We start from the raw sequence: 24,088 nt of genomic DNA, 5'->3' as shown, positions 1-24,088 counted from the left end.
GCATTGTCACAGATTCTCATGTGTTAYTTGAGAAGTCTGCACCTGTGCCAAGCCCAAGGTAATGCAGCTTCCCTGTAACCTTCCTTCACTGCAGAACAAGCCAACTGGTATCCTCACACATYTGCTGCAAGGTAACAACATCCACCTATGGAATAACTACTGTTCAGCTTGTTAACTACTTTTGGAAAGAATGACTTCAGAGGAAACTTCCCTTGAATTCATTAAAGAGCAAGGGCTCTTACTCAAACAGGAACACCAGCACATAAATGCAAATATAGGCAAAAATTATTTTGCAAACACAGACTGCTAGAACATTACCACTAGCTACAGACCTGCCACTCCACAGGATGTTATGGCTTCCAACAGTGGCACTGGTGGAAAGGCTCATGTGAGTTCTCCTTAATCCACACAAAACCAAAGCCTGGAGAAGACCTGAGCCAACACWGATAACTTGGCTGCCTGACTGAATGAGTGCACACACAATTCTTCAGGATAAATCTGATGCAGAAGCAGTGACTTCAGCCTGGCAATGACTTTATWTGTCATTACTAATACCAGCACTTTGAGACATTATCCATCTATATTCTGCATGTAGAAAAAAAGGCATTGAAAGGACCAAAGCAGGTAAAATTTAGTCTCAATGCAAACACCAGCTCTCTATACTATATCTTCAATCAGGAAAAGTCAATGTACTCGGAACAGTTTTMYACTCAATACTTTRCATTTCAAGGGCAGGATTTMCAGAACACTGCCACAATCATTAGAYTTAAACTGATTATGCCTGTATGTCTTGTTTTTACAAAGATTAACTGAAAACAGAGTGTATTTAYAGAATTATTTTTAGCAGGATTTTCAGATGAACTATCAGCCATATATATGAATCCTTTTGTATGTACATTTCTGTCAGCGAAGCAACAGTATTTATTTTCATTTGGCATTTGTCAGGTATGGTTATTAGCCTTYACTATTAAACTATAACTGCTAAATATAATGCCAAATCTAATTCCTTGATCCCACAAAACACATACCTGAGTCGCAAGATCTTTTGGTTGGTGTGGTTAATGAGGCATGAGCTGTACCTGTGCATGGCCCACCTGSAAACAGAGAAGATTGTATGTGTCAAAATACCACATATATTTAACATTTAGAACCACATCAGGATTATACTTAGGAMCATAAAACACTGAGGAGCACTTGTCTTTGGACAGCACATATGGAAATAGTCTACTACTCTCAGTACTTCTTTCCCAGGTTAATCTGAATATGTCTTGTGGTAAAAAAAAAAATAGATGAAAAGTTGGAAAAAAGCTATACTTTTCAAATAGACTTTATAAATATTTCAAGAGGCATTTTTAAGGAAAATACACAGTGTAATTGCAATGCTAGAAATGTATCTAAGTAATCCACAAGTAACAGAAGGGACAATGTGATCACTTSGCTGATACCAAACCTTGCTACTCACTCCAGTGAGATTTGCCTCTTCTCTTGTCCTCATTATGTGTTCTAAGTGCGGCACAAGCATATGCTAACAAAGTCTTTCCATGTTTAAAGTTTTTTGGCTCTGGATTCTTGCCCACTCATCTGGTACCTCTTTGGTATTAAATTGCTTTCTGGCTTTTTTCTTWACATGCATTATCATTGATGAGTTCTCCAGAGATCTTGTTAAAATAGCAACCAATTGAGTGTACTCAGTGACTTGCAGTAAAAATAAATAAATAAAAATAACTCCATGCAAGGAAGCCAAGATGAATTGACAGCAGCATTACCAGTGGTAATAACACATCATAGCTTTGAAAATTGGATATTATAAATGAGAAGATGCTAGAGAGCCTGAAATTGAGTTAGACCTACCAGAGTTTGGCTATCAAAATACCAATAATCAAGTTTGCACTAAATTGCTGGTGACACAGTAATACTTTGCTGGCAACACAACAGAGCTTAAGAGTAGCAGGATAACCTTTAACACTAAGTCTTCATGCACTGAAAAATAATTTTCCTCTTTTTTTTTCAGTCTTTGCATATCTGGAAAGCAGCACTGTGACTATGGCAATGTTTTTATCTTTGCAAGTCTTTTCAAGCCTGGCCTGTTAGTAAACTGTTTCTTTTTGCTCCTCTCTGGGATGCTTCCCCTTAAAGTTTTCCATCATTTCTCTTTTTTACAACGAAYCATGTCTCAAGCAACTTTGTCTACYCTGCAAAACTCATAGCATTGAAACACTGAAAAAAACAGCTGCAACTGAGGAGCAGAAAGATGTGAGAAACTTTGGTACATTTGATTTCAACGAAGCCCACTTGGGAGCAGAGCAGTTTACTCTCAGTCTTCCAGAGAGTGACCAATAAATTTGAATTTTTTGTTCTCCCTAGAAGTCCCTCCGGCAACATACATCATTTTATAACTGTGCGACGGTAATCTTTTAAGGGGTGGTTACAAGGGCCAAGAAGCCAGTTCTTGGCCTGCAGGCAGGCAAATACGGAGGTCACTCATTAGGGCCTGGCCAGAGGTTAAGCAAAACATTAGGACATGGAAAACTACTGACCATGTCACAATAAATTGCTATTTGTGACAGGCAACAGCATAAGCAGCCGGCAGTTGCAAGGCACTTTTGGGTTCTGTATGCTGGTAAGGAGGGAGCTCGTGAGAAAMAGCTGAACTCCACAGGTAAGGGGARGGGAGTGGTGGKGACCTCTCTGMAGGGTCAAGTCTGCATATGAGAAGAGAAAAGTTTGCTTTTGTTGTGAGAATGACTGGGASTCCTGGGGTAGGTTCTTTCCTAGCCAACAATAAAGCATCCTGGATGGATGGATCAAACACCCTGCTATCACCAAGGTGGTGTCAGCTTCAGGCCTGACAGCACTGGCAAGCAACAAACTCTTCACAAAAACTATAAATAATTTTTTACAACACAGTATTTTTTTTTTTAATAATCTGGCATAGAAACAGTACACTTGATCTATGTTAGTAATACTATTGCAAAAGGCTCAAAAATGCCTAGTCTAGRGTTTGGTGCATTTGGGAAGAAAATCAATACTGAAGTTCACTGAAACCTTCTGGATATTAAAAAAATACCTTTAGAGCAGGTATGTTAAGTCAGTCTYAGCTTTCAGACACCAAGTATTTGGTTTCAATATCAAATTGATGTAAGCAATAAATCCAACAGGGTATGGAATTTCAATGAACTGACTTTAGATGCAGCTGCCACTTAAAATGCAGCAACTCTTCTGTAAATAATTTTAGTTACATTCTCCCAGTTTTCACTGAACAGACAGTGAGAGGCATCATCACTGTGGACTAACAAATAAGACTAATCCTTTCAATTATTGTACAGTAAATATTGACACTGGCTGATACTTTCAGCAACCAGCCAGATATGAGAACTTTATTTTTCACTCCCTGAAGTACAATAAGTTGATATTCATTCTGCACTTCCCTGTGTCAGAGTTTTTCTGTTATTTATTCTTCCCTCATTAGGTATGGCTTTCATAMAGCTTTGATCTGAATAGCACAGCACCAGAGTTTCAATAAAGAATATCTTGGGATTTGCAGGCATGTAAACTAATGCCTAATAACCAGCAAAAGCAGCACGTACTTTGCAGCACCTCCTTCTGCTACTCCATTTGWTCCACCATTAAAAATGTCATACATAATTCAGTACTATGGGTTTGACAGTGCAGTTCTTCTATGTGGAAGTCACTATGTGGAATCTTTTGGTATACATAACTGCTAATTCAGGCATCTTTGTACTGTTTGAAACAGGACAGTATATTTCTCACAGCTTTGATAAAAATTCTGTGTGTGAGAAAGAAAAGGGAAGTCAGATAACAATAGAACACCAGTCCATCTTGCCTATTCACAAAGGCAGGCTTATAATTTTGCATGGTTCGGGATATATCTGCACCTTCATTACCAAAAAAACCAAGTTTTTCAAGCTTATTTAACTGTGCTACATAAAACACTTCAGTGCACAGTGAAAGGCCACACGTCTAGCTTCYAACATAACCCACAAGGCTGTAGACCTTTTTCTGCATAACACAAACAGGACATTAAAATGGAAGAACAGAAATATCTTTCTACTCTATATCCAATTAAAAGATGTAACAACATCTTCTGCCATTTTTTCCAGTGGTTTCTGACATTTGCAACTCCTCTTTCAAACAAAAGCAGCCTCTGCCCAGAGATAATGAAATCCCAAGAGAAGATAACTCTAAATGCAAAAATAATAGAAGTTACTGAAGAAATCAGAAGAATTGTGAAAATTCTGAGAATTCTCAAGTTTGCAAATTTAACCATAGAAGTAAAAATGCACAAAATAGGATCCTTTAACCTTATCATATATTAACACAACAGGTCTTGTTAATGTAGTTTATGTTTTTGGCTTCTGACATCCATAGCTTTCTGTAACTTACTGTTAACTGTTTTGAAATACATCGATTTGGAAAAGCAGGTTCAAACCCAATTTCTCTGCTAACCATCCAGAGCAGTAAAATTCTATATATATTGCTTATATTTCTATGGATATATTAATATTGGTAGTATTTGCTTTGTAGACTATCCTAAATTCTCTAAACTGTTTTCGAATGCCCTTTTGCATTGGCCACCCCTCTTCCTGAGCTATGTTAACTACTGCCAAATACAATTTGTCCTGAGGACAGTCCTGAGGATATCCCTGAGTCAGGGCAACTTGTTTACCCTCCCTGAAGTCTACAAAGGGAAGTGACTCTACTCAGTCAGAACCTCCTGTGCAGGTAAAAAGTTAAATGTTTGAAGATGCACAAAGTTTGAGCCCAGAGTACACACATCAGGAGGGTTTAAACAGCACTTGGAAGCACTTACTGAGCAGAGAAAGAAATGCAGAATGGAGCAAGAAGTTAGCACATGAATATAAAAATCTAAATTACAATAATATGTTGAAACAATTTCAGGTATCACAACAAACTGCAAGTCAGATAATGAAMAAACGTGAGAATCAAGTGAAGGAGCCTGAAGCTCAGTAACATCTGATCACAGTAACATAAGGACAGAGGAACTCCACTTTGAGTTTTTGGTACCGTGATGGTTTCTTTCCAGWTAAGCCACACTGACCCCTTGAATGCAACAGGCTGGAAGAAGGTAACAAGTAAGAGCTGAATTTTCTTGGACAGCAGTGTTTTAGGACAGGAAAAATGTCATGGCTATTTGCAATACAGGAAAGAAGCCACCTTGGGATGCCTGTCCAAACCAATAACCTAGTTGTACAWTTCCTGAATTGGGAGAGAAATAATCAAATTAATCCACACAACTGAGTTTGAAGACAGTCATTGATTATCAACATCAATACATAATCAAATGGGAACATAAATCTCAGCATTCAGTCTGCATAAACATAATATGTTATCTTCAAGGGAAAAAGGCATGAGAACTTTACACCACTTAAGAACTACTTACTTGGTGTAGAACAGGCAAGATGCATGACCTTTTAAGTGATGTGATTACTAAACAGATAAGAGAACTTTATCACATTAAAAAAATCCCAACCTTTTAAAATCCAGGTAATTTTTAAAATTACCTACACAATCTGTCTAGGTAATTTTGTGGATTTTTGTCTATATGAAGGTTTTGAAGAAGGAAATGAAATCTGGACTKCTTTGTTGCTGAATACATGGCAAATTCAACAATTATAATGAAATTAAGGGAGACAGGATTCAGATTCCACCTTCTTCCCTACTATTGTCTCTCTTTGTTACCTGGTTTTCCTTAGTAATAGATATGATATTCCCTACTTTACACGTGTAAGCTGAACTGTAAAATGTGTTTTTGAAACCAACAGTTAAATTACATTTTTATAAACAATTTTACTTAACCTCAATGGCTGTGCAGCTCTAACCCACATTTTTCTTATGTGACTGTSTTTCTGTTTCGTGTTCCATGGGGTCCTTTCACTCTAATAAATGGGACCCTAGGATACACTGTCTACTCTGCAATGTGAAGTGACTATAAATCAGAAGGAACAATTAACAGTGGTACTACTTCCCTGGTCTTCATTATGTTTCAAAATTATCATGCCACAGAAGTGGAAAGAAGTGTTCACTTCATAAATCTATGTGCCAGGTCTTTGCTTAAGTTGTTAGAAAATGCAGATATGTTCTTTATATGAATCTGAGACTTTAGGGAATAGATCAAAACTTAAAGAAATCTCTTCATCGAAGAAAAAATGATGACGATGACACTTTCAGACACTGTTTAATTCAATTTCTGACTCCCTTTATGTCCTGTACTGGCACCTAATATTAGTGACATTTCTCAAAAGACAACTCAAATTGCCCACAACTCAATATGGTTTTATRTTTGAAAGTATTCCTACAAATTCCCAGAGAAAAAGTGCTTGCATTGAGACTAAAAGATATGTATTTTGTGACAAACATTAAAAAAAYAGATTCAATGATAATCCAATCAAAAAACTTAGTTAATTTTAACATTAAAAACAATATCAAAGCACTATTTATAAATGGGTTCTAATGAAAACAAGGCTAGAAATAAAAAAATCCCAGATGATGTAGAACAACTTTAACTATTATCTAATTTAATAAAAGCAAAAGCCTGAGAAAATAGCTAGTTCTTATTCTGTGGCATAGAAACCCAAAGATGTCTATAACATCAAAAAACAGCCAGGTGCATATTCTGTATTACAGGTGTGTCCCCTCTTGCTTTGATACAAGACACAAAATTGACTACAATGARAAAGATACATGACAATCTTGTGAATTGATAAAGAAAATTAGAATTATTCACCACCACCCAGCTGCAGGTTTTTTTCAGTTATGTTTGGGTAAGGTTTAATTTAATTCTGAGTCAAGTGGGTCAGGTAGGCTTCACTGTCGCCCAGCACAATTTTACCAGTTACTGCACTCYTTTGAATCAGAGAAAAATGTAGAAATTGGCATGAGAATAAATCAGATTATCAGCAACAAAGCTGATATAAAGCAAATTACTTTCTACAGCCATTTGTGACAAACAAGACAAAAACAGGCTGCTAGCTTGGTCTGTTGATATATTTAATATTTAGAGAAACAGCTATGCACGTAACTTTCAGTCAGAGACAAGCCAGAAAACAAAGTTCCCCATTGACTGAACTAGGAAGAAAACAAACCAACCCAAAACAAAACCAAACCACAGCCCCCACTTCCCCCAAAAACAATTCAAAACAAAATCAAACAAACCAAGGCAGAATGTACAAAACTGACTCCTACTGCAAYAAGCAGCTGAATTTTAAAGTCTGGGCATTTACAAACGTATAGAACGAATAACATCCAAGAAAAGCCGTCATTTTAAAAATCACTGTCCTTACTTTAAAAGCACAAATTGCAGTTAAGGATATCATCATAATAATTCAAAATATGAAGTATATTCAGAGCTTACATAGAAAAGCTGTCACCTTGAACGCTACTCACAAACACATGCAAAATGCAAAAACTGTGATGTGGTTATAAATTGGCAGAAATGTTTTGCATAGTGTCACAGAAAAGGCCATTCAATAAGAAAGGAGCAAAGAAAGAATGCACTTGTTTATCCATTTTTCATAAAGTTATGTTGAAAAAAATGGCATATATTTTTATTTTATTCCAAAGAGAAAAAATACCATTACTTTTTGAGTGCTATAGCCTATGTGGCTTTTTACAGTCATGCCTCAACAAGCAATGAAATTCGGAGTATGAACATCCAATAGGTGGAGTAGCAAAAATAATCTCTCACCTTTCTGCCCGATATCTTTCATGGAGCCTACTGCATCTTTGTCTCAGGACTCGTACACTTAATGTACAGTAACTTCACCAAAATTACTTCATAACTGGGGGTATTTCAGTGCTGCCAGTGCACAAAAATGCATAATAAAATAAATAATGTTAYAAAGCATTCTTCTAACCTTATCTTGCAAATTTAAGTGTTGGAGGTAAAGATGTTTTAACACTTAGTTTGATGTGCAATAGCTCAAATTCTGAAGGGTATATGTAAAATAGCCAAAATTTACAGACATCCAGTCATTGAAATACTTTTGTATTTGGGCATCTAACATTCAGCACACAGAGAGGTAAGGTGTGGTCAGTAATCATCACCATCTTTCTGGGCTGAAATCTCCAGTGTATTTTCTGACATTCAGAGCAGTAGCTCWGATCTTTGTTTATCTTCTTATAAATTCTTCAATGCAGGAATGAAGAGCATTTAACTCTTCTAGAAACATAAGATATTCCTTTTGYCCTTTTTCAATTGTGGTTCTTGCTATTCAGGAAGGCCAAGAAAAGTTAAGCACACAATTAAAATAAAATCCTGTCAACTGAAGCTAAAAACTACTGAAATACCAAAACTGATCAAGCTGCCAGAGTTAGTGTTCTTCACATTGACATTTCTCCTGTCACATAACACAGTTAATTTCAAACCTGCACAGAACCAGCTTTAGTTCTGCTCATACAGTGACAGAAAAATGATGACAGCCCCAAAGCAAGCACTCAAGGCCTGAAACTAAGCAAAATTATTCCATGTGCAGTGTGACCTTTTCTTTACCAAAATACATAGAACCTTGCTTAATAAGCTGGTTTTTTGGTTTTTTTTTTAAAGAATGTTCGTGGCTGAAGGTAGAGAGAGAGAGAAGTGAGGGCCATTGTCAAATCCATTTCTTTCCTGTCTGCTAAAAATAACCAAAAGCCTTGCCCACCCAATATGAAAAGGAAATCTTTGACAGAGCAACTGGCTGATAGAGTGACTGATGCTGAAATAACTACCATTASGAGTTCCTAAATGAAAGGAGGAGATAAAAGGAAAAATGGCAACAGATGAAACTTATCTGCACATAAAGGAGCAGCAGAACAAAAGTTTGACTGATTTCACTATCTGTTAAGAAATGGATCAGTAAAACCCATGCAGATCYAGACTAAGTAGAGCTATACCGACATCAACATTACTCTTTGTCTGCATGCTTATTTCAGAAAATTTAAAACCTGAAGGTTTTGGATAGCAGATAACAGAAAAATCAAGAAGCATATGTGGAAGGGGAAAAAAAAATTCATAGAATTCTCCCCCTGCCAATTTCAGCAGCATTTTTTAAAAATCAATGACCAGTAGTATTTCACAAAAAAATCAAACACATGTGAAGGAGGAGGAAAAGAAGTACTGAAGTTGTGTCACTGTCTCTGGGTATAAATCTTTAACACATTTTTATTGACTGTAAATATAATATTGAGAACTACTTTTCACCTGCAAGTGGGAGGGATATTAATAGGCAGGGCAGCCACTGTAGTAGGTAGTTCTTCAGAACTGAGGGGCTTGGAGATGGAAAGTCACTACAACTTTGTTGCGTATGTAAGACACTCAGAAATACAAATGCAACTCTCACATAAAATCAAAAGAGTAACAAAAAACCACACAAATATTTGTGTGAACTGAACTCCTGCAAAATACAATCCAATTAACTTTTCTCCTATATCATTCATTCTGCGTTAAAAAAGCAAACGGGTATTCAAAAACAAGTACAAAACCCCCTTGACTTTCTCTGATACCGAATATGAATCTTACCAWGCGATTTCTATGGTTTTCTTCAGTTGCAACATGAATGACTTTAATTGTTTAAATGACTTGCTGCAATTCTGCCCCCTCTGTTTACCCTGTGAACTCAAGTTCTACGACAAATGCCTTGATGTAAGATTCTCCTCAAAATCTTGAAAGGAAAGAGAGGTGAGTAGAATGAAACATGAGGATCCTTCCCAATCAGGCCAATTTTTCCACACTTGGATAGCGATTACCAGAGTGATCCCATACAAATGATTTCTGGTGAATTACCCCAATTCTGTTCAGAACAGAACACAGCTGTACATCATCACAGGGCAGTGAAAAATACCAGTCTTTGAAGAATACAGCTGTACTAAGAGCAGTGCATGCTTTACAGAATATKCTGCAAAAGAAATATTGCACAGAAAAAGACACTCTCAAACTAAAATCAAAAAGATGTTTAAGTTTGGACATTCATTAAAGGAAAGAAACTTGCACAATGAGGTCATTATCCATCAAAAAATCTCCATCTTCATAAAATTATTTCTGATAAATTATATTAAGCTTCATTAAAGAGGTAGTGGGSATGTGAGAGAAGGCAGAGCTGTAAATAAATCTCTTCACTCTATTTCATTTAAAAACACCCCAGCAGGAAGTCATAAAAATAGTTTTGTKCAATAGGCAGTATTTTCAAATGCTCTGCAGGCTCTGCTGCCTAATATCCATTATGTTCACTGTATGCTCACAAGATTGCAGCAATTCAGGATGAAGGACACTATTTAATTTCTTTCCCATCCCTGTAATCACCTTCCCACTTATCAAATCTTTCTCAGTCACAAAAGAAACACTTCGTTGTAGTAATTTCATTTCTACCTGAACAAATTTTCAGAAAAGCTGACATAGCAAGCACTACAGAAGCATCCTGTAACACTGGCTAATAAGCAAGCAGGGGTACTGATATCCCCTGCATTGTGAAGGCCCAAATGTGTTGATGAAGCATAATATGTTTTCCTGAATTCTCCCAGAAGCTTGTTCTAAGGCCTCTTTTTCCACAGCAGGCTTCCCCTGAAGAAGCACTGAACAGAAGAAGGAAGAGATGGGAGGCTGGTCAGCAGCAATAGTGTACATGAAGGAGAGACAAGAATTTCGTGGCAAGTTTAGTGTTACTACAAGAACTTGTTACACAACATTCACATTTGAACACTTCTATTTCTGAAAAATCTCTCAAATACAGTTAGATAACAACATGATAGTTAAAAAATTTTACTTTGCCTAACAAACTACCAGAATCCCAAAATGGCATTTCACGCTTTGTCCACAGCAACCTGCATAACTACAAACTCTTCATACCTGTAAACAGCACAAATATTTCAGCAAYTCAGCAAAACCATCCCATGAAAATAGCTAACACAACTGAAAGCAAGATTTTTTAGTCCTAGTGCTTTGTCAACATCATTATTTCCAGCAGCTGACTAAATGTTAAAGAACCAGAGTAGCTCTTGCARATTTCCTACAGATAAACGAACATTTTCCTGCAATATGTAGATCTATTTACTGGCCACTACCTAAACTAATCTCAGCTCAAGAGGATTGCTCTCCATAGAGCACCTTCTAAAACACATATACAATTGGAGGAAAATGAAACTACAAATTACACATTGAAGCTTAGTTTGTAGACTGCAGCATTTAAAACTCAATATATTAGATGCAAGATGAACTTTATATAGWGGTTTAGAATAATTTAAAAGTAAATTTTATCTCACTGTGTTTGCTAAGCATTCTAGCTTACCTTCAGGGACAATTTTTSCCTGACAGTTCAATATAGACAAAAGATAGGTCATGAAAGAATAGATGAACTACCAAATGAAAAACGTTCTATGCAAGCAGCAGTCTGGACAAACATGCATTACAGCCAGGGTTATGTGCAACTGCAGTAATTAAAAACCAGCATGTTTAAAAGACAAATTTCACAAGATACTGGTGTTGACGCTAGAATATACATATGAACTTACCACTAATGTGAGAAGGACTTTCTCACAATTAAATTGTTTCCCGCAGTTCAAACAGCTGTAAAGTTAGCTAAAAACTCTATTTGTTCTTCAGTTAAAGCCAACAATGTCTATTTTATGAGTAGCTTCTAACCTTTCCCTTCACCCCACAAGCCAGGCCATTTGCTTCCAGAGGGAGCCAGTGAAACACAAACCTGAGAATAAAGCAAAATGTTTATGCCTCCTTTACTTTCACTTAGGACTTGTGCACTTACATTCCTCTTTGCTCGGTGAAGTTACATTCAGTTCTGTCAAAAGTTGCTGGTTGGAGTTAGTGGCCTGCGTGGTTAGAGAGGTATTGCTGTTGTCACTGTTCATTTCCCCAGAGAACAAATCTGACTGGCTGTTGCTTGTGCTGGGAGCAGAGTCATCATCTGGCTGTTTCTTCTGGAAATCTATCAAAACCAAGATTTCGTATGTCATCACACTTGTTCAGTCTAATCATCAAATTCTATGTAAAAAACCCTACATAACAAAAATAAGACCAAAACACTGCCAAAATTATCATCACTTTGACAAACACAAACAGCAACCTTCAAATTTTTACTTCAGACTTGAAATATCTTAAAAGCTATTTGTTGGCGAAAAAATATTTTCAGAACTACACAAACGTCTTGTTTCCCCAGCCATCCAAGAGCATTCAAAGCTTACCACAGCACATGGCACCATTTTTAAAAGAGTTCACACAAAGCATGTAGAGAAACATGGYAAACATCCAGTATGGCAAGAACCAGGGCATGCAATACAGCACTATGGAAAAGTTACATTTCTCCCTGCCATTATATAAAACCCCCTGTAGTAAGAGTTTTGGCAAAGTCAGCGTAGACAGCTATAGTTCCAKGTCAGCATGGGGAGCTAGTGAGGGATAGCCTTTACATCACTGGTTTGATGGGAACTTGAGAGAGAATGTGTGTGTCTGCAGGGGAAATGTTGGGGTGTTTCCTCCTTCCTTCACTTACTCCAGCATTGGTACTAAAAGTTGCCCATGGATCTAAGAGCGGAGAATTAGGTGCGGAAAGTAAATCATCAAAATGCATTAAAGCTATGTACAAATGATTTGGCGTCAAAGTTTTCTTTATTTTTTGTCAGTAAGTGCAAAGTTGCACTTGTCTCCAAACTGTCCCCATAGCGCTAATCCCCAGAGCCCATGCATATGACAGATGCCACCCTCAGGCTTACCTTACCTCCAAACCTAATTCAGGATTGAGGGGAGATATTTTCAAGTACAAATTTCCCCACTGAAAGGTTCTTCCCAAATATACAGTCCTGATGCCTGATTGATTATAGCATTAGTTTCGGTTCCTACCAGCTGCACACTAGATTTCAATCTGGCACACTCTGCCTCTGGGAAGCACACCTCCCACACAAGTGGGTTTTAGTTTGCTTAACATCTCACCTCTTCCTTGTAAAGAGACAGCTGAAATRCACCACCACTTGGTACCTAAGTACATTTTTAAAAACTGCACACAAGGAGAGCATTTATTGAATACAGAAATACATAGATAAATCAATATTTGGTTGCTCATTATTATGACAGAGAAGAAAACAGCGTTCTATAAATATTTGCAGATTATTATGTGTTAGAAACACAGGTTGCCAATGTGACTCACATGGATTGGGAAGCACTACAGCCAAACAGTCCCTAAATGCTGATTTAAGTGATTTACCAGAAAAAATTAAGCCTTAACTTCTGCTGTGGAAGAGTCAGCCAGAAATCCATACTCGAGAGGAACAAGCTCAAAGCAAGGCAGGAGGAGAAGGAAGGAGATAGGAGACAGGAAATCATCCAACTCCACAATACAACCCTGAAAAACCAGCAKGGTGCTTTTTGTCAGGAATGAGACACAGGACACAGTAAGATGTTCTATTCAGACCTCACCAGTTGTTTACAAAGTTTAACCCAAAATTTAGCTTCTGGACTTCATTCATGTGTCTGTGCAAACAAGAAAGCTTCAAGCACTTTTCTGCACTAGCCACCTTCAGGCAGCTGCAGCAATTGTAACAGTGCAGAGCTGCCACAGCAGCAAAATCCACCATGGCAGTGAAATGCTCTTTGCCTCCATGGACCCACGACCTCCTGCTCAGAACTTTTACTCAGACTGCAAATCAATCAACTTTCAAAAAGTTTCAGCCTGCTCAGTTGAGTGGAACCCAAGAACACCTCCYGCCCCTGTTTTAACCACTTCTTCATTACAGACAAGACAATTTGAGAAAAGTCTTAAGACTGATGATCCCAAGCACTTGAAACACAAGATCTGTAACTGAAGCTTCCCTGTATTTCTCACATGTATTAGGGACGGCATTTGGCTTCTGTCAACCAGGACTCTCATTAACACAAATGCAGGGAGAGCAGATCACCTTGCTCTCCCGGAAAGCACCATAAAAGTTGGCAACATTTCCAGGAGAGCTGCGCCTGAATAAATCCAGTTAGCCTTAGCTGCTTAACAAATAAAACAAAAATACACACATGATATAGGGAAGGCCCTGGCAAGTTTTGAAAGGTAAGCTTTATTCCGATTAAAATCAGAATGCAATTCTGTTGATAGAACAATGACCTCGYCTAATAATCTCAACAAGGAAAAACCAGAACAAGAGTTGGCAAGACATTAGTCACCATTTGCAGAAGTTCCTATTTAATTGGCAAGGCATGAGAAACACTTTCATTTTCTGTTTCCATATTTACTGAGACTTTCACCATGCTAGCAAAATCTGTGCCAAAATGCACAAGGGTGACCAAAAATCTATCAAATCCACATTGCCCTATCCTAGTTTATGAAATACATCTTTGCAACTTTTAACAGAAACCTTCTCCATTTCTCAGAAAAGATCCTTTCTTTTCCTTCTTGACACTGTCTCCCTTTCTTCACTGCTTTCAGGTTTGATAGTTTCGATTTTAGGGGTTTTTTGTTTGGCTGGTTTGGGGGTTTTTGGGTTGTCTCTGGTGGTTTGATTTTTTGTTGAACTGTGAAGTATCCTGTTATTAACAATATGGTGGAGCCAGCATCAAAATAAGACATGAAAACTTCCTATTTCCTGCAAGGGGGAATAGCATAAGGAAAGATCTATCAAAAAATGCACAAAATGCATTCAATAAGCCATTACTRCATGGTAGAGAAGCTGCTAGCAATAAGCAGCTGTCAGTCTTCAAGCTCCAAAGTTCTTTTTCTTTGTTGAGTTYAAGGGTTACACCCAATATCTCAAATAGCTGAGCAAGAACAGAATATCTCAGGCAGAGCTCTCATGCACTGGATGTTAACACTAARAGTGTTACTTTTGTTTTGTTGCTTAGTATTTCTTTGTAAACAAAACAACCACTATGTGAGTACACAGTCATGATACAAACATTTCATATATATACATCATATATATACAATGAATTCCAATGGCTTTGATTAAAAAAAAGGCAAGAAGCAACATTTGTTTCCAGACTTCAGGTAAGAAGTTCTTTTGCAGGTCAATCTTTTGCCCATTTTTATTAATAAAATAATATTAATAATGAAAGCCACTGGCTTTACACCTTCTGATTCTAATTCACAAAATCTGAGTCACCACACAAACTCACATCTTCTGCACTGCCCTAAAACTTAGCTAACTTCTTTAGCCATCAATATCCAACAAAATAATTAAACAATTCTTGAGTCCTCAACTTTTGCTTAACTAAAGATTCTGTRACTAAGCAGGAAAGGACCCACCACAGCTTCTTGTAATTTCTGCAATTACAATCAGTTGAAACTTAAGGCAAAGGTGAGTATGAACAATATCAGCATATCACGATGCACTTCTTCTGAAAAAGACAGGCATGTTAAAATATTACATGAAATGATTAATACTAAGCCAGCTTCCACATTTGCACTCATGCTATGGTACAACAAATTGCACCATCTCCGAAAATCTCCTTTTGGGTTATTTTAAGAGTCTAAATTACAAACAATTCCTACTCTCTGACCTGTAACAGATGTTTACATTAAAGAGAAATTAGTTCATTAAAYAGCATTATGGAAGAGGTGTCAGCATGCTAAGAGTAGAAACTTATCATCTTTATAGTAATTATTTTGACTGATAGCAAATATTACACTTACTTACTCTTCAATCCTACAGTTCCCATAACTTAGCAATGTGAACTAGCAAAAAGGTTATTTGGAGAGTGTTTGCTTCTTACACTGCATTAAATGCACAACCTGCATGTTTTTTTATTCCCAGAGCACCTTGTTCTTTTACCGAGCATGAATTAATGTTAGTATAACATCAAATGTCTCTAGTTCATTAGCATCCCAATGTACATAATAGACTTACTCTCATCTACTCAGAAAACAGTTCCACACTTAAAAGAAACKGTTTCTGAGAGTATTCTATGGGAAGCAACACAAATGTTATGACACTGAAAATGCTACAGTGAAATCTTTAAGTTTTTGCATCTTTTTTTTTTTTTTCCTTTCCTTTACATGTCTGGAGAAACTGTTCACATATGACCAGGCAACAGTACTAAAAGTCCTAAAGTTTTTATTTATTTATTGAGAACTCTTCACTGACTTCTCTGGTTCATAGCCTACTGAAGGCATTTCAATTGTCATTCATGCATAACTGTTTTTTGCATAATAAATTAAGGTGAAATGGATAAAACCTCCACTTTCAGTACATACTTGAATGCAATCTAGAGCTCTAATAATGGATTGGCAATAAAACTCCACTTGGAACGAAACGTTTTACCTTTCTTTCTTTTTAAATAACACASAGACAGGAAGATGCATTAGCCCACTTACAGAATAAACACAGATATCCTGCTGTTAGGGGAATGCACTGTAGAATGTRCACAAGCATTTGCATTAAAAGATGAAAACAAAATCATAAAAAGGAATCAGAGGTATATACTAATTGTACTAAATTATATTTTAAAATACATAAATATATTAGGCTGGAGAGTACAAAATAACAATTGCATTATCTTTTTATATGAGCTATCAGCAGATCTCATCACTTCCACAGTACAAAGTACTGAAAGAATTAACAAACAGCAAAAAAAGTAAAAAGGTGATTTTCTATAAAACTGAACTTTATTTAGAATTATGAGTATGTATGGTAGGGGAAAGCTATTCAGCTCTTAGGGGTTTTATTCATAAATACAACTTTTTCTCCTTTTTTTTGGCTTTTCATCATGAAGAAAAACTGAAACGAGTTCTTTATGCATAGTTATCCTTTATGATTGCTATAGGTTTAAAAATTGCAATATATTATTAATAAGAGTTTCAAATAACACTGAGATTTGCACACTGTATATACTGCATTTTTCATAAGCATTTCATTGTCTTTTCAAATAAGCAGACAAGTACTTTAAAAGACAAAATAAAAAAAGATGCATCTGCAAGGACAGCAAACAGAGAATATAGCTGCAATCACATGGATTTATCATTCAGGAATTAAGATCAAGTTAGACAACACCCTGTCATTTGCAAAACTTTTGGGATGTATCAATATTTAGGGTTTTAGTTTGGTGTGYTTTTTGTTGTGGGTTTTTTGTTTTGGTTGGTTRGGTTTTTGAGGGGTGGAAGGTGGAGGGGATTCTCCCCAGGAAGTCTGATGACAATGTATTTTGAGCTGGTTTTCTAAGAAAATACACTCTTTGCTTAAAGAGTGTATGACATTCCATAATAGACCTTATTTCCCTTGGCTCAATACAATGATTCTTCCCCAAAGCCACACAGGAAGCTCTATATTTGACTACTAGATTTTGCTAGTATTTAGCAAGAAAATTTATGAATAGCTAATAAACAAAGACTAGCAAGGCAACAAGCATAACATTGTTACAGATGACCTTCAACTTAAGATGCAGGTCATTTATATATATATATATGTATATATATGTATATATATATATATATATGCAGCCATGTTTTTAAGCAAGGAAAACGCAGTTTTGTACAAAAGAGTCTACAGCAACTGCATTAATCAGGCTTATAACATGTTGCATGACAGACAAGAAAAAAATTGTCATTTTTATAGCATATGATCCCACCATTTCCAAAGCAGTTGTGAAATCCTAAATTGATGAAAAAGGAATTTCATTATCATCTAGAAAGTATCCCCTGAGAGTGGCTTCCCCATTGAACAAACACTCCTTGCTCTGCCTGATAATAACAATTTGCTTACTGTAGCTATTTGATTACAGACGAAAAACAAGGTCACTGAAAACTTCTGTACCCTTGTGTCAGATTTTCCATCATTACTTAAAATAGCAACCTTACATTATTTCAATTAAAATTTCATTATTCCATAAACCTCACCAACATAAAAAAGAATAACTATTATTACATCAATAAACTTACTGACTTTCATTACAAGATCTGAACTGCTGAAGCCATGATTAGTAAACTTCTATTTTAACAGTCCACTTTAAATTTCCTGTTGGAGACTCCCTCAGGTCCACAGTTAAAGTCCATCCATACTTCAATTTCTGACAGAGCACATACAATGAGAAAGCACTACATKAAGGTACTGCTACATTGCAAAACCCAAAACCAGTGAGGGGCTAATTATACAGCACTGGCATCTGGTAAAATCAGAACATGAAGAGAATTTAATATCCAACTAATTGACACTTTATGGATTCTTGAATCTGTATCAAAGGATATTGATAATAGTCTATATTGATAATAGTCTAATGCAAGGGTAAAGCACAAAATTTAAGTAACTGTGGAAGACAAGACAACCACTCCATTATGACTGCAAGATTTTTTTTTTTTTTTGCAATGATGTGTAGTGTGGGTATTCCTTAGGAAGGACATATGCAGAATAAAGTAGAAATAAGACAYCAACAGAGTGGGCAGAGTAGGAGGGAACTCTTACTCCTCTGCTAAAGATGGCAATCACAACAAYTTTACCAACTCCAAGAAACAAGACAAGGAATTCCACCATTTAACAGCCAGGAAAAGTAAAATGCTGCAGCCATTTGAAAATCCATCTGGCACTTAAAATGAACAAACATATAACATGATCTGAGGGTAATACAGTGGAGAAATAAAAGAATACATTAAATTTTTTTAAAGTACCAGGGTAAACATCTAAAAGCTGTGATGTATAGAATCTGTTCTCAAAGACAACTTGGAAAACATGTGACATGGGAATTTTATAACACATAATCCTAGAAAATGTTCCAAAATGTAAGCTTAAAACTGACTAAGAGCTGCACACAGCCCATAAAAATGCAGGTCTATCATTCCCCKAAACTTCTGTATCTTTATTACTAGATTTCTTTTAGTATTAGTATCCCTTCATGAAACTAAACAGATAAGTAGTTGTCCAAGTCTGAACCAAATTCAGAGTGATGAGACATCAAAATTTATGCTTATGAAGGAGGAGAAAGTTTTGTTCTGATGGAGGAAATTGACCCATGAACSCCTAAACCAAGCACTTTGCTACAGCAGTGAGTCCTATGAAACAAACTAATGAAGTGAACTTCTCAAGGTGCATTTATAATAAATCAGAGATCTTGAAAATGGGATTGTTAACTGATGGAATTTAATTACAACTCATATTTATTCTGGACACATAGGAACTATTATTTTAATAAAAGAAATGTTTCAATTAGCTTTTCTTGTACTGGAGCTATCTGTCAAGTCATCTTACCATGCCCTTTCTAATATCTAGAGAGAACCTTCCAATTTCAAGACACATGTCTATTATTTTTTAATTAATTCCTCCACTCTAATTTATGTGGTTTCAATTAAAGTGTACATTTGCCTCATTTTCTGTCAATAGTAGTCACATTTATGGTTCAAGCATTCCCAAATGTCATATATTGTCAGGATTTTCACAAGGGACAAAAGGCCTCTGCAGCAGATTAAACCTTTCATAGCAGTAGTAAACTACTCATGAGTTCTCTTTCTCTCATCTTCAGTTAAGGCACCTTAATAACTACCAGTACTGAAACTCTTAAAATAYCACTCATTTAACACCTTTGAACAACCCAGAGGCTGTTCTGGAAGAAAAGGGAGAGCGGGCACTCTCATTTCCTGACCTCACTTCCCCAGAGCCAACCAAACCCTCTGAAATGTGTAAGGAAGATTTAGTATTTTCCCACTATTTAGGTTTAGGTTTTACCACCAAAGCAATGAATGGTGAAGTATAAGGGGTAATCTCGCCATTCTTCTCGTAATAAACATCTGCCCATGATGTGCAGTAGCTACAGGAAAGGGTGGAGAGAAAACTCCAAGTCTGACAGTCCTCGGTTGTTGGGGCAACAACTTTGCAATGGTTACAGTTTATATGCACAGTATCTGTAACTTCATTAATCTACAATATTATGAAGAAAACTGAAGTAATGTTTTAATCATACAAGTGAGAAAGCTCACTGAAATCTCATCTGACACATTTCTGCCTTAGCCTCAAGCTCCATAGCTTACTAGCCATGCAAGGAGACCAGAAGCTTAAGAGAGTAGCTGTCGTCTCCCACTCTCCATCCCTTCCATCCCATTCTGTAATCACATAGAAATGCAAGAGAGCAGTGTTCAATCTGCCAATAACAAAAAAAAACCCAACCAACAAACACACACAAAAAAAGCAGGAGTTCAAGGACCAAGAAAAGAARAGTTGATTTAGGTTTATGAATCCAAAAGGTCAAACACTGCAAACCCTCCATAGGTTTGGTTGCCACAAACCACCGCATTACATTACATTTTGACTACGAAAACCATGGCGCAGAAACCAAGCCCAAACTTAAGCATATAATGCTTATTTCCAGTAAAGTTTAAATACGCATATTTCTTTTCAAGTCTTTTAGAAACAAAAACATGAATACATGCAGACATCAAATGCCTACATCAAATAAACATTGCTTAGACCTCTCTGTGAGCAACAAAACATGCTGAAGATTTGAGTAAATAAAAGCTTCTTTATTTTTTATTGTCTTTTAGAAGRAGGCATTAGAAATGTTGAATTCAAGTCAAAGACAAAATCCATTTTCATTATAAGCCAATTAGTCCCAAGGAAAATAGCTGGAGTACATCGTAACAGTTGAAATCAGTACAAAATGGCTGCAAAAATAAGCAATCTATTGAGTTACTATCTGAAGTTTATGGATTTTTAAATGTTGGTTTTGGTTTTTTTTCCCTTACAAATGCTGACTATTTCAATACTGATGCTTCTTTTAATACAAAGAAACCAGAGAAGTGTAGAAAAGGAAAAGGAAAGGAAAAAATACTCAGAATGTTGCATTCCAGTCCCCACAGCAGAAAACACAATTCTCCTCAATTCACCTTATTTTTATATAACAAAGACATAAGAACTTAAAGCATCTCTTGTGATAAAGTGATCCTTCTGCCTATTGTGCTGGAGGATCATTGCTGAAATTGCCTAAAACACCCACTCTTGTCTATGCCTTTTTCTCCATATCAAGACAAAGWGCAATAAAATAGAGGTGTAAGAAGAAAACAATCCTTTTGCTCCTCACATACATGATTTTTCGTTTGATGTGATCTGTCTTTTTGTGTTACCACTTGCAAGTTCATGTAGATGTGGAAAAGTAGCCTTTCACCAGTGGTGTTTCCAGAGCACTAGCTTGCAAATGATTGTTATTTGGCACAATAGGTGGGGAATCCCTTAAAGGGGAATCTTCAGTAAGGGATTCTTCAGTAGCAAAGCATAAAACTGCAAATCAGAGCAGTGATGTGCTGACCTTGAACAATACCTTAATTAAATGCTGGTAAYGCTGGGATCCTGCACATAGAAACAAGCTTCTGTAGCCAATCCTCCAAGTTTAAAGTTTTGCTTCTACCAGTTTAACAGCATCACAGTCATGGAATTAGGACCCCTACTCAYGGAAAGGCCCCAGATATTTTGCTTTTCAGCTGAAGCCTGGAGCTGGAGAAGATTTACAAGGTTTCACAGATTCTTTTATTAATGACATAGAAAGCTAAAATTGTTTTGAGTGTTTTCAGCTTGGATGGAGGGGATAAGAGCAGTTTTTACTATACTGCTAAAGAGCAACAGGAAAAATCATCATAAAATGCTTACTAAACAGAATGGAAAACAAAGATGAAAAATGTTATTCTCACACATTCAGCTAATTTGCTACACTTTCTGAAGCATAATGGGCATGAAAAGCAAGGAACTAAAATATGCCTTCAAGAAGCATTTTAAAGCATTCTTGTTATACCTAAACAGAGCTAGAAATAACAATTCTACAGCCTCTTTGGGAGCTCACGTGCCTCTGATTAAAAGACTGAACCCATCCCTGAACAGCTTATAAAAAAAAATCTTTGAAATATTCCCTTTCCTGGCATCAATACCCTACAAGATAAACACTTAAGAGCAACCCTTCTCCAGCTGGATGGCTAATTGTGTTTCAAGTACAAGTAATTACAGACACTACTTTGAAAACTAACAGAGGATTGGCACATAAAATTCAGACCAAACAGCTAAATATGAATAAACTAAAAGATTAATTAAATTTTCAGAATGAGCCAAATGATTGCTAGAAGGTATGAGTTGTTTTGTGCATGCTGYTCTGATTACCTGCTTAAAGCACCAACATCCAGAGAACCTATTCCCAYAGCTGAGCAAAAATGGCAAAATGCAACCAATCCCAGCAGCAAGAGGGGAGGAGAAAACATTGATTAACTGCCAAACTCAGAAYAAACGGGGTCAAACAGTCCAAACCTCCCCCAACATACCCAAAGAGCTACAGTGGCAGGAAACCATATATGCAATTCAATTATCTTTTTAAAATGTTCTCCTAGCTCTTCAGTAGCAAAGACATTTCCCGCCATGAAGGGTCCAGCTCACTGTGACAGAGCAAACTTAACTATGTAATTTCTACCACCAGAGGGAGGTGTTCTATTAGGCTGCATTTCCCGAAACCTTCCTTTCCTGCACATGGGTTTTTATATTCTAATCATCTTCAGCAGGRAGAAAACGTCCTTATTACTGTAAAGACACTCTGAAGAGTCTCTTATATATACCAATTTTGGATTAAGTGCTGCTGTGGCTAACAGAAGCAACTCGGTAACTAAATCCATTGTTTCCATCTCAGACAATCAACAAAAACCTTGCCCTTGATCCTCTTTCTGACCCATAACAYTAAGACAACAGAAATGCTTATCTTCCATCTGACTGGAGAGCATTAGAAATTTTTTTTCCAAAACAGAAACTACTTCTACTTTCTCTGGTGGGGAGGAAAAAAACAAGCAACAAACAAATATGAAATGCTGCACCTTGCTATCTTCCACAGAATCAGTGCAGCACATAATCAAACTTGAATGATAAATTTTAAATTAAGTAGGAGAAAAAGAGATATTGTTGCAGAAGCAAGACTGATTGGTATATTCTGCTGTATAAACCAGTAATGTAGTTTTCTAAGAAACAAAGGAGTGGTACCATCAATATCTAACTGCAAGAATTTAATTATGGTGCAAGTTTGAGGAGACTGAGGGAGACACCTCTAGAAAAAGATTCAGAGTGCCTACACTGGGAAAAGAACTACTGCCATAAACGGTACCTAAGCTGCTCTCTTGAAATACCCACATCTTCTGACTACAGCGGGCAACTCAGCTACACATGGAAAAAAAAAACAAACTTGATCCCACCACCCAGCCATCTTGCTTTACAATGGTTTCACCTATTCTACCTAGTAAGTAATAAAAACAAACCTCCTATATTTGGGGGGGGGGGGGGGGAACAAGACGAGTTTCATGTTTCCTATGGAACTGAACAGCTAAACACTTGCAACACTCAAACCCAGCAAATAGAAATGCTGATGAAAAATAGAGAACTAGGATTTCCTGAGTCTATCACTTCCAATATAGGGTAACCAAATTCAGTCTTCAGGAAAAGAAAGCTGTCATCCATTGCACTGACTATTTCTAATTAAAGTCTGCAAGTTCTTCAATATATCAGCACTAGATGGGGTAACTTCTATCACGAGAATCTCCAATATTAAATCTGATCTTGCTGGAGAAACAGAAATATATTTAAAGAAAAAAAGGGGAGCAAAGTTTTATCCATTAAATGGACTTTGCTTTGGATCAGTGACAGTAAATCTGCAATACTCTGTGGCTCATGTTCCAGTGTTCTCTCTCATCGAAAGTGCTGTAAGGTAACATTTCAATGCTGCCTAATTGTCTGTACATTAAAATATCTGAGGCAAACAACTTCAGAAGTTACTCTTCGGAAGGACAGRCTTTATTCTCAAAATCATATATTATGACCATAGTGACAGATGTACCACCAGAAACATATTTATGACTATATGTAAAATAAACGTCAACAAAAAAAAATTTAGTACAGGTAAAAATGAAAGAAAAAGAATGTTTTTTTCTACATGGGACAGGAACAATTGAACCATTAATTTTATTCATACTATGGGCTTGGATAATCTCTAGAAACACTAGCTACACACACAAAAATACATTTTCTATGTTTATTCTAACAAAAAATAGGCTGCACTAGATATTCCAGAAGACAACTTCAGGGAACATATGTCTTTCTATTAGCTGTCCAATGTTTCTGTAAACATTAATACATTAAGATTCAAAGCAAA

At 36.6% G+C, this 24,088-nt stretch overlaps 1 protein-coding gene across 1 annotated transcript in view; it reads right to left on the bottom strand.

Moving 5' to 3' along the window:
• Positions 1 to 24,088, bottom strand: part of ZFAND3 (zinc finger AN1-type containing 3) — a 134,659-nt gene that overhangs the window by 35,108 nt on the left and 75,463 nt on the right. Inside the window, exons 4-5 of the mRNA XM_057370918.1 lie at positions 11,775 to 11,954; positions 1,029 to 1,094 (exon numbers count right to left, since the gene is read on the bottom strand). Of these exons, the coding sequence (XP_057226901.1) occupies positions 1,029 to 1,094; positions 11,775 to 11,954 (246 nt within the window). The remainder of the gene's footprint in view (positions 1 to 1,028; positions 1,095 to 11,774; positions 11,955 to 24,088) is intronic.

The sequence above is a fragment of the Malurus melanocephalus genome, unplaced genomic scaffold (genome assembly GCF_030028575.1).
Source record: "Malurus melanocephalus ecotype Western Australia unplaced genomic scaffold, MMel_1.1 scaffold_5, whole genome shotgun sequence".
Taxonomy (NCBI): Eukaryota; Metazoa; Chordata; class Aves; order Passeriformes; family Maluridae; genus Malurus; species Malurus melanocephalus.
The sequence above is the reverse complement of the archived record's forward strand: the minus strand, read 5'-3'. Positions and strand labels throughout refer to the sequence as shown.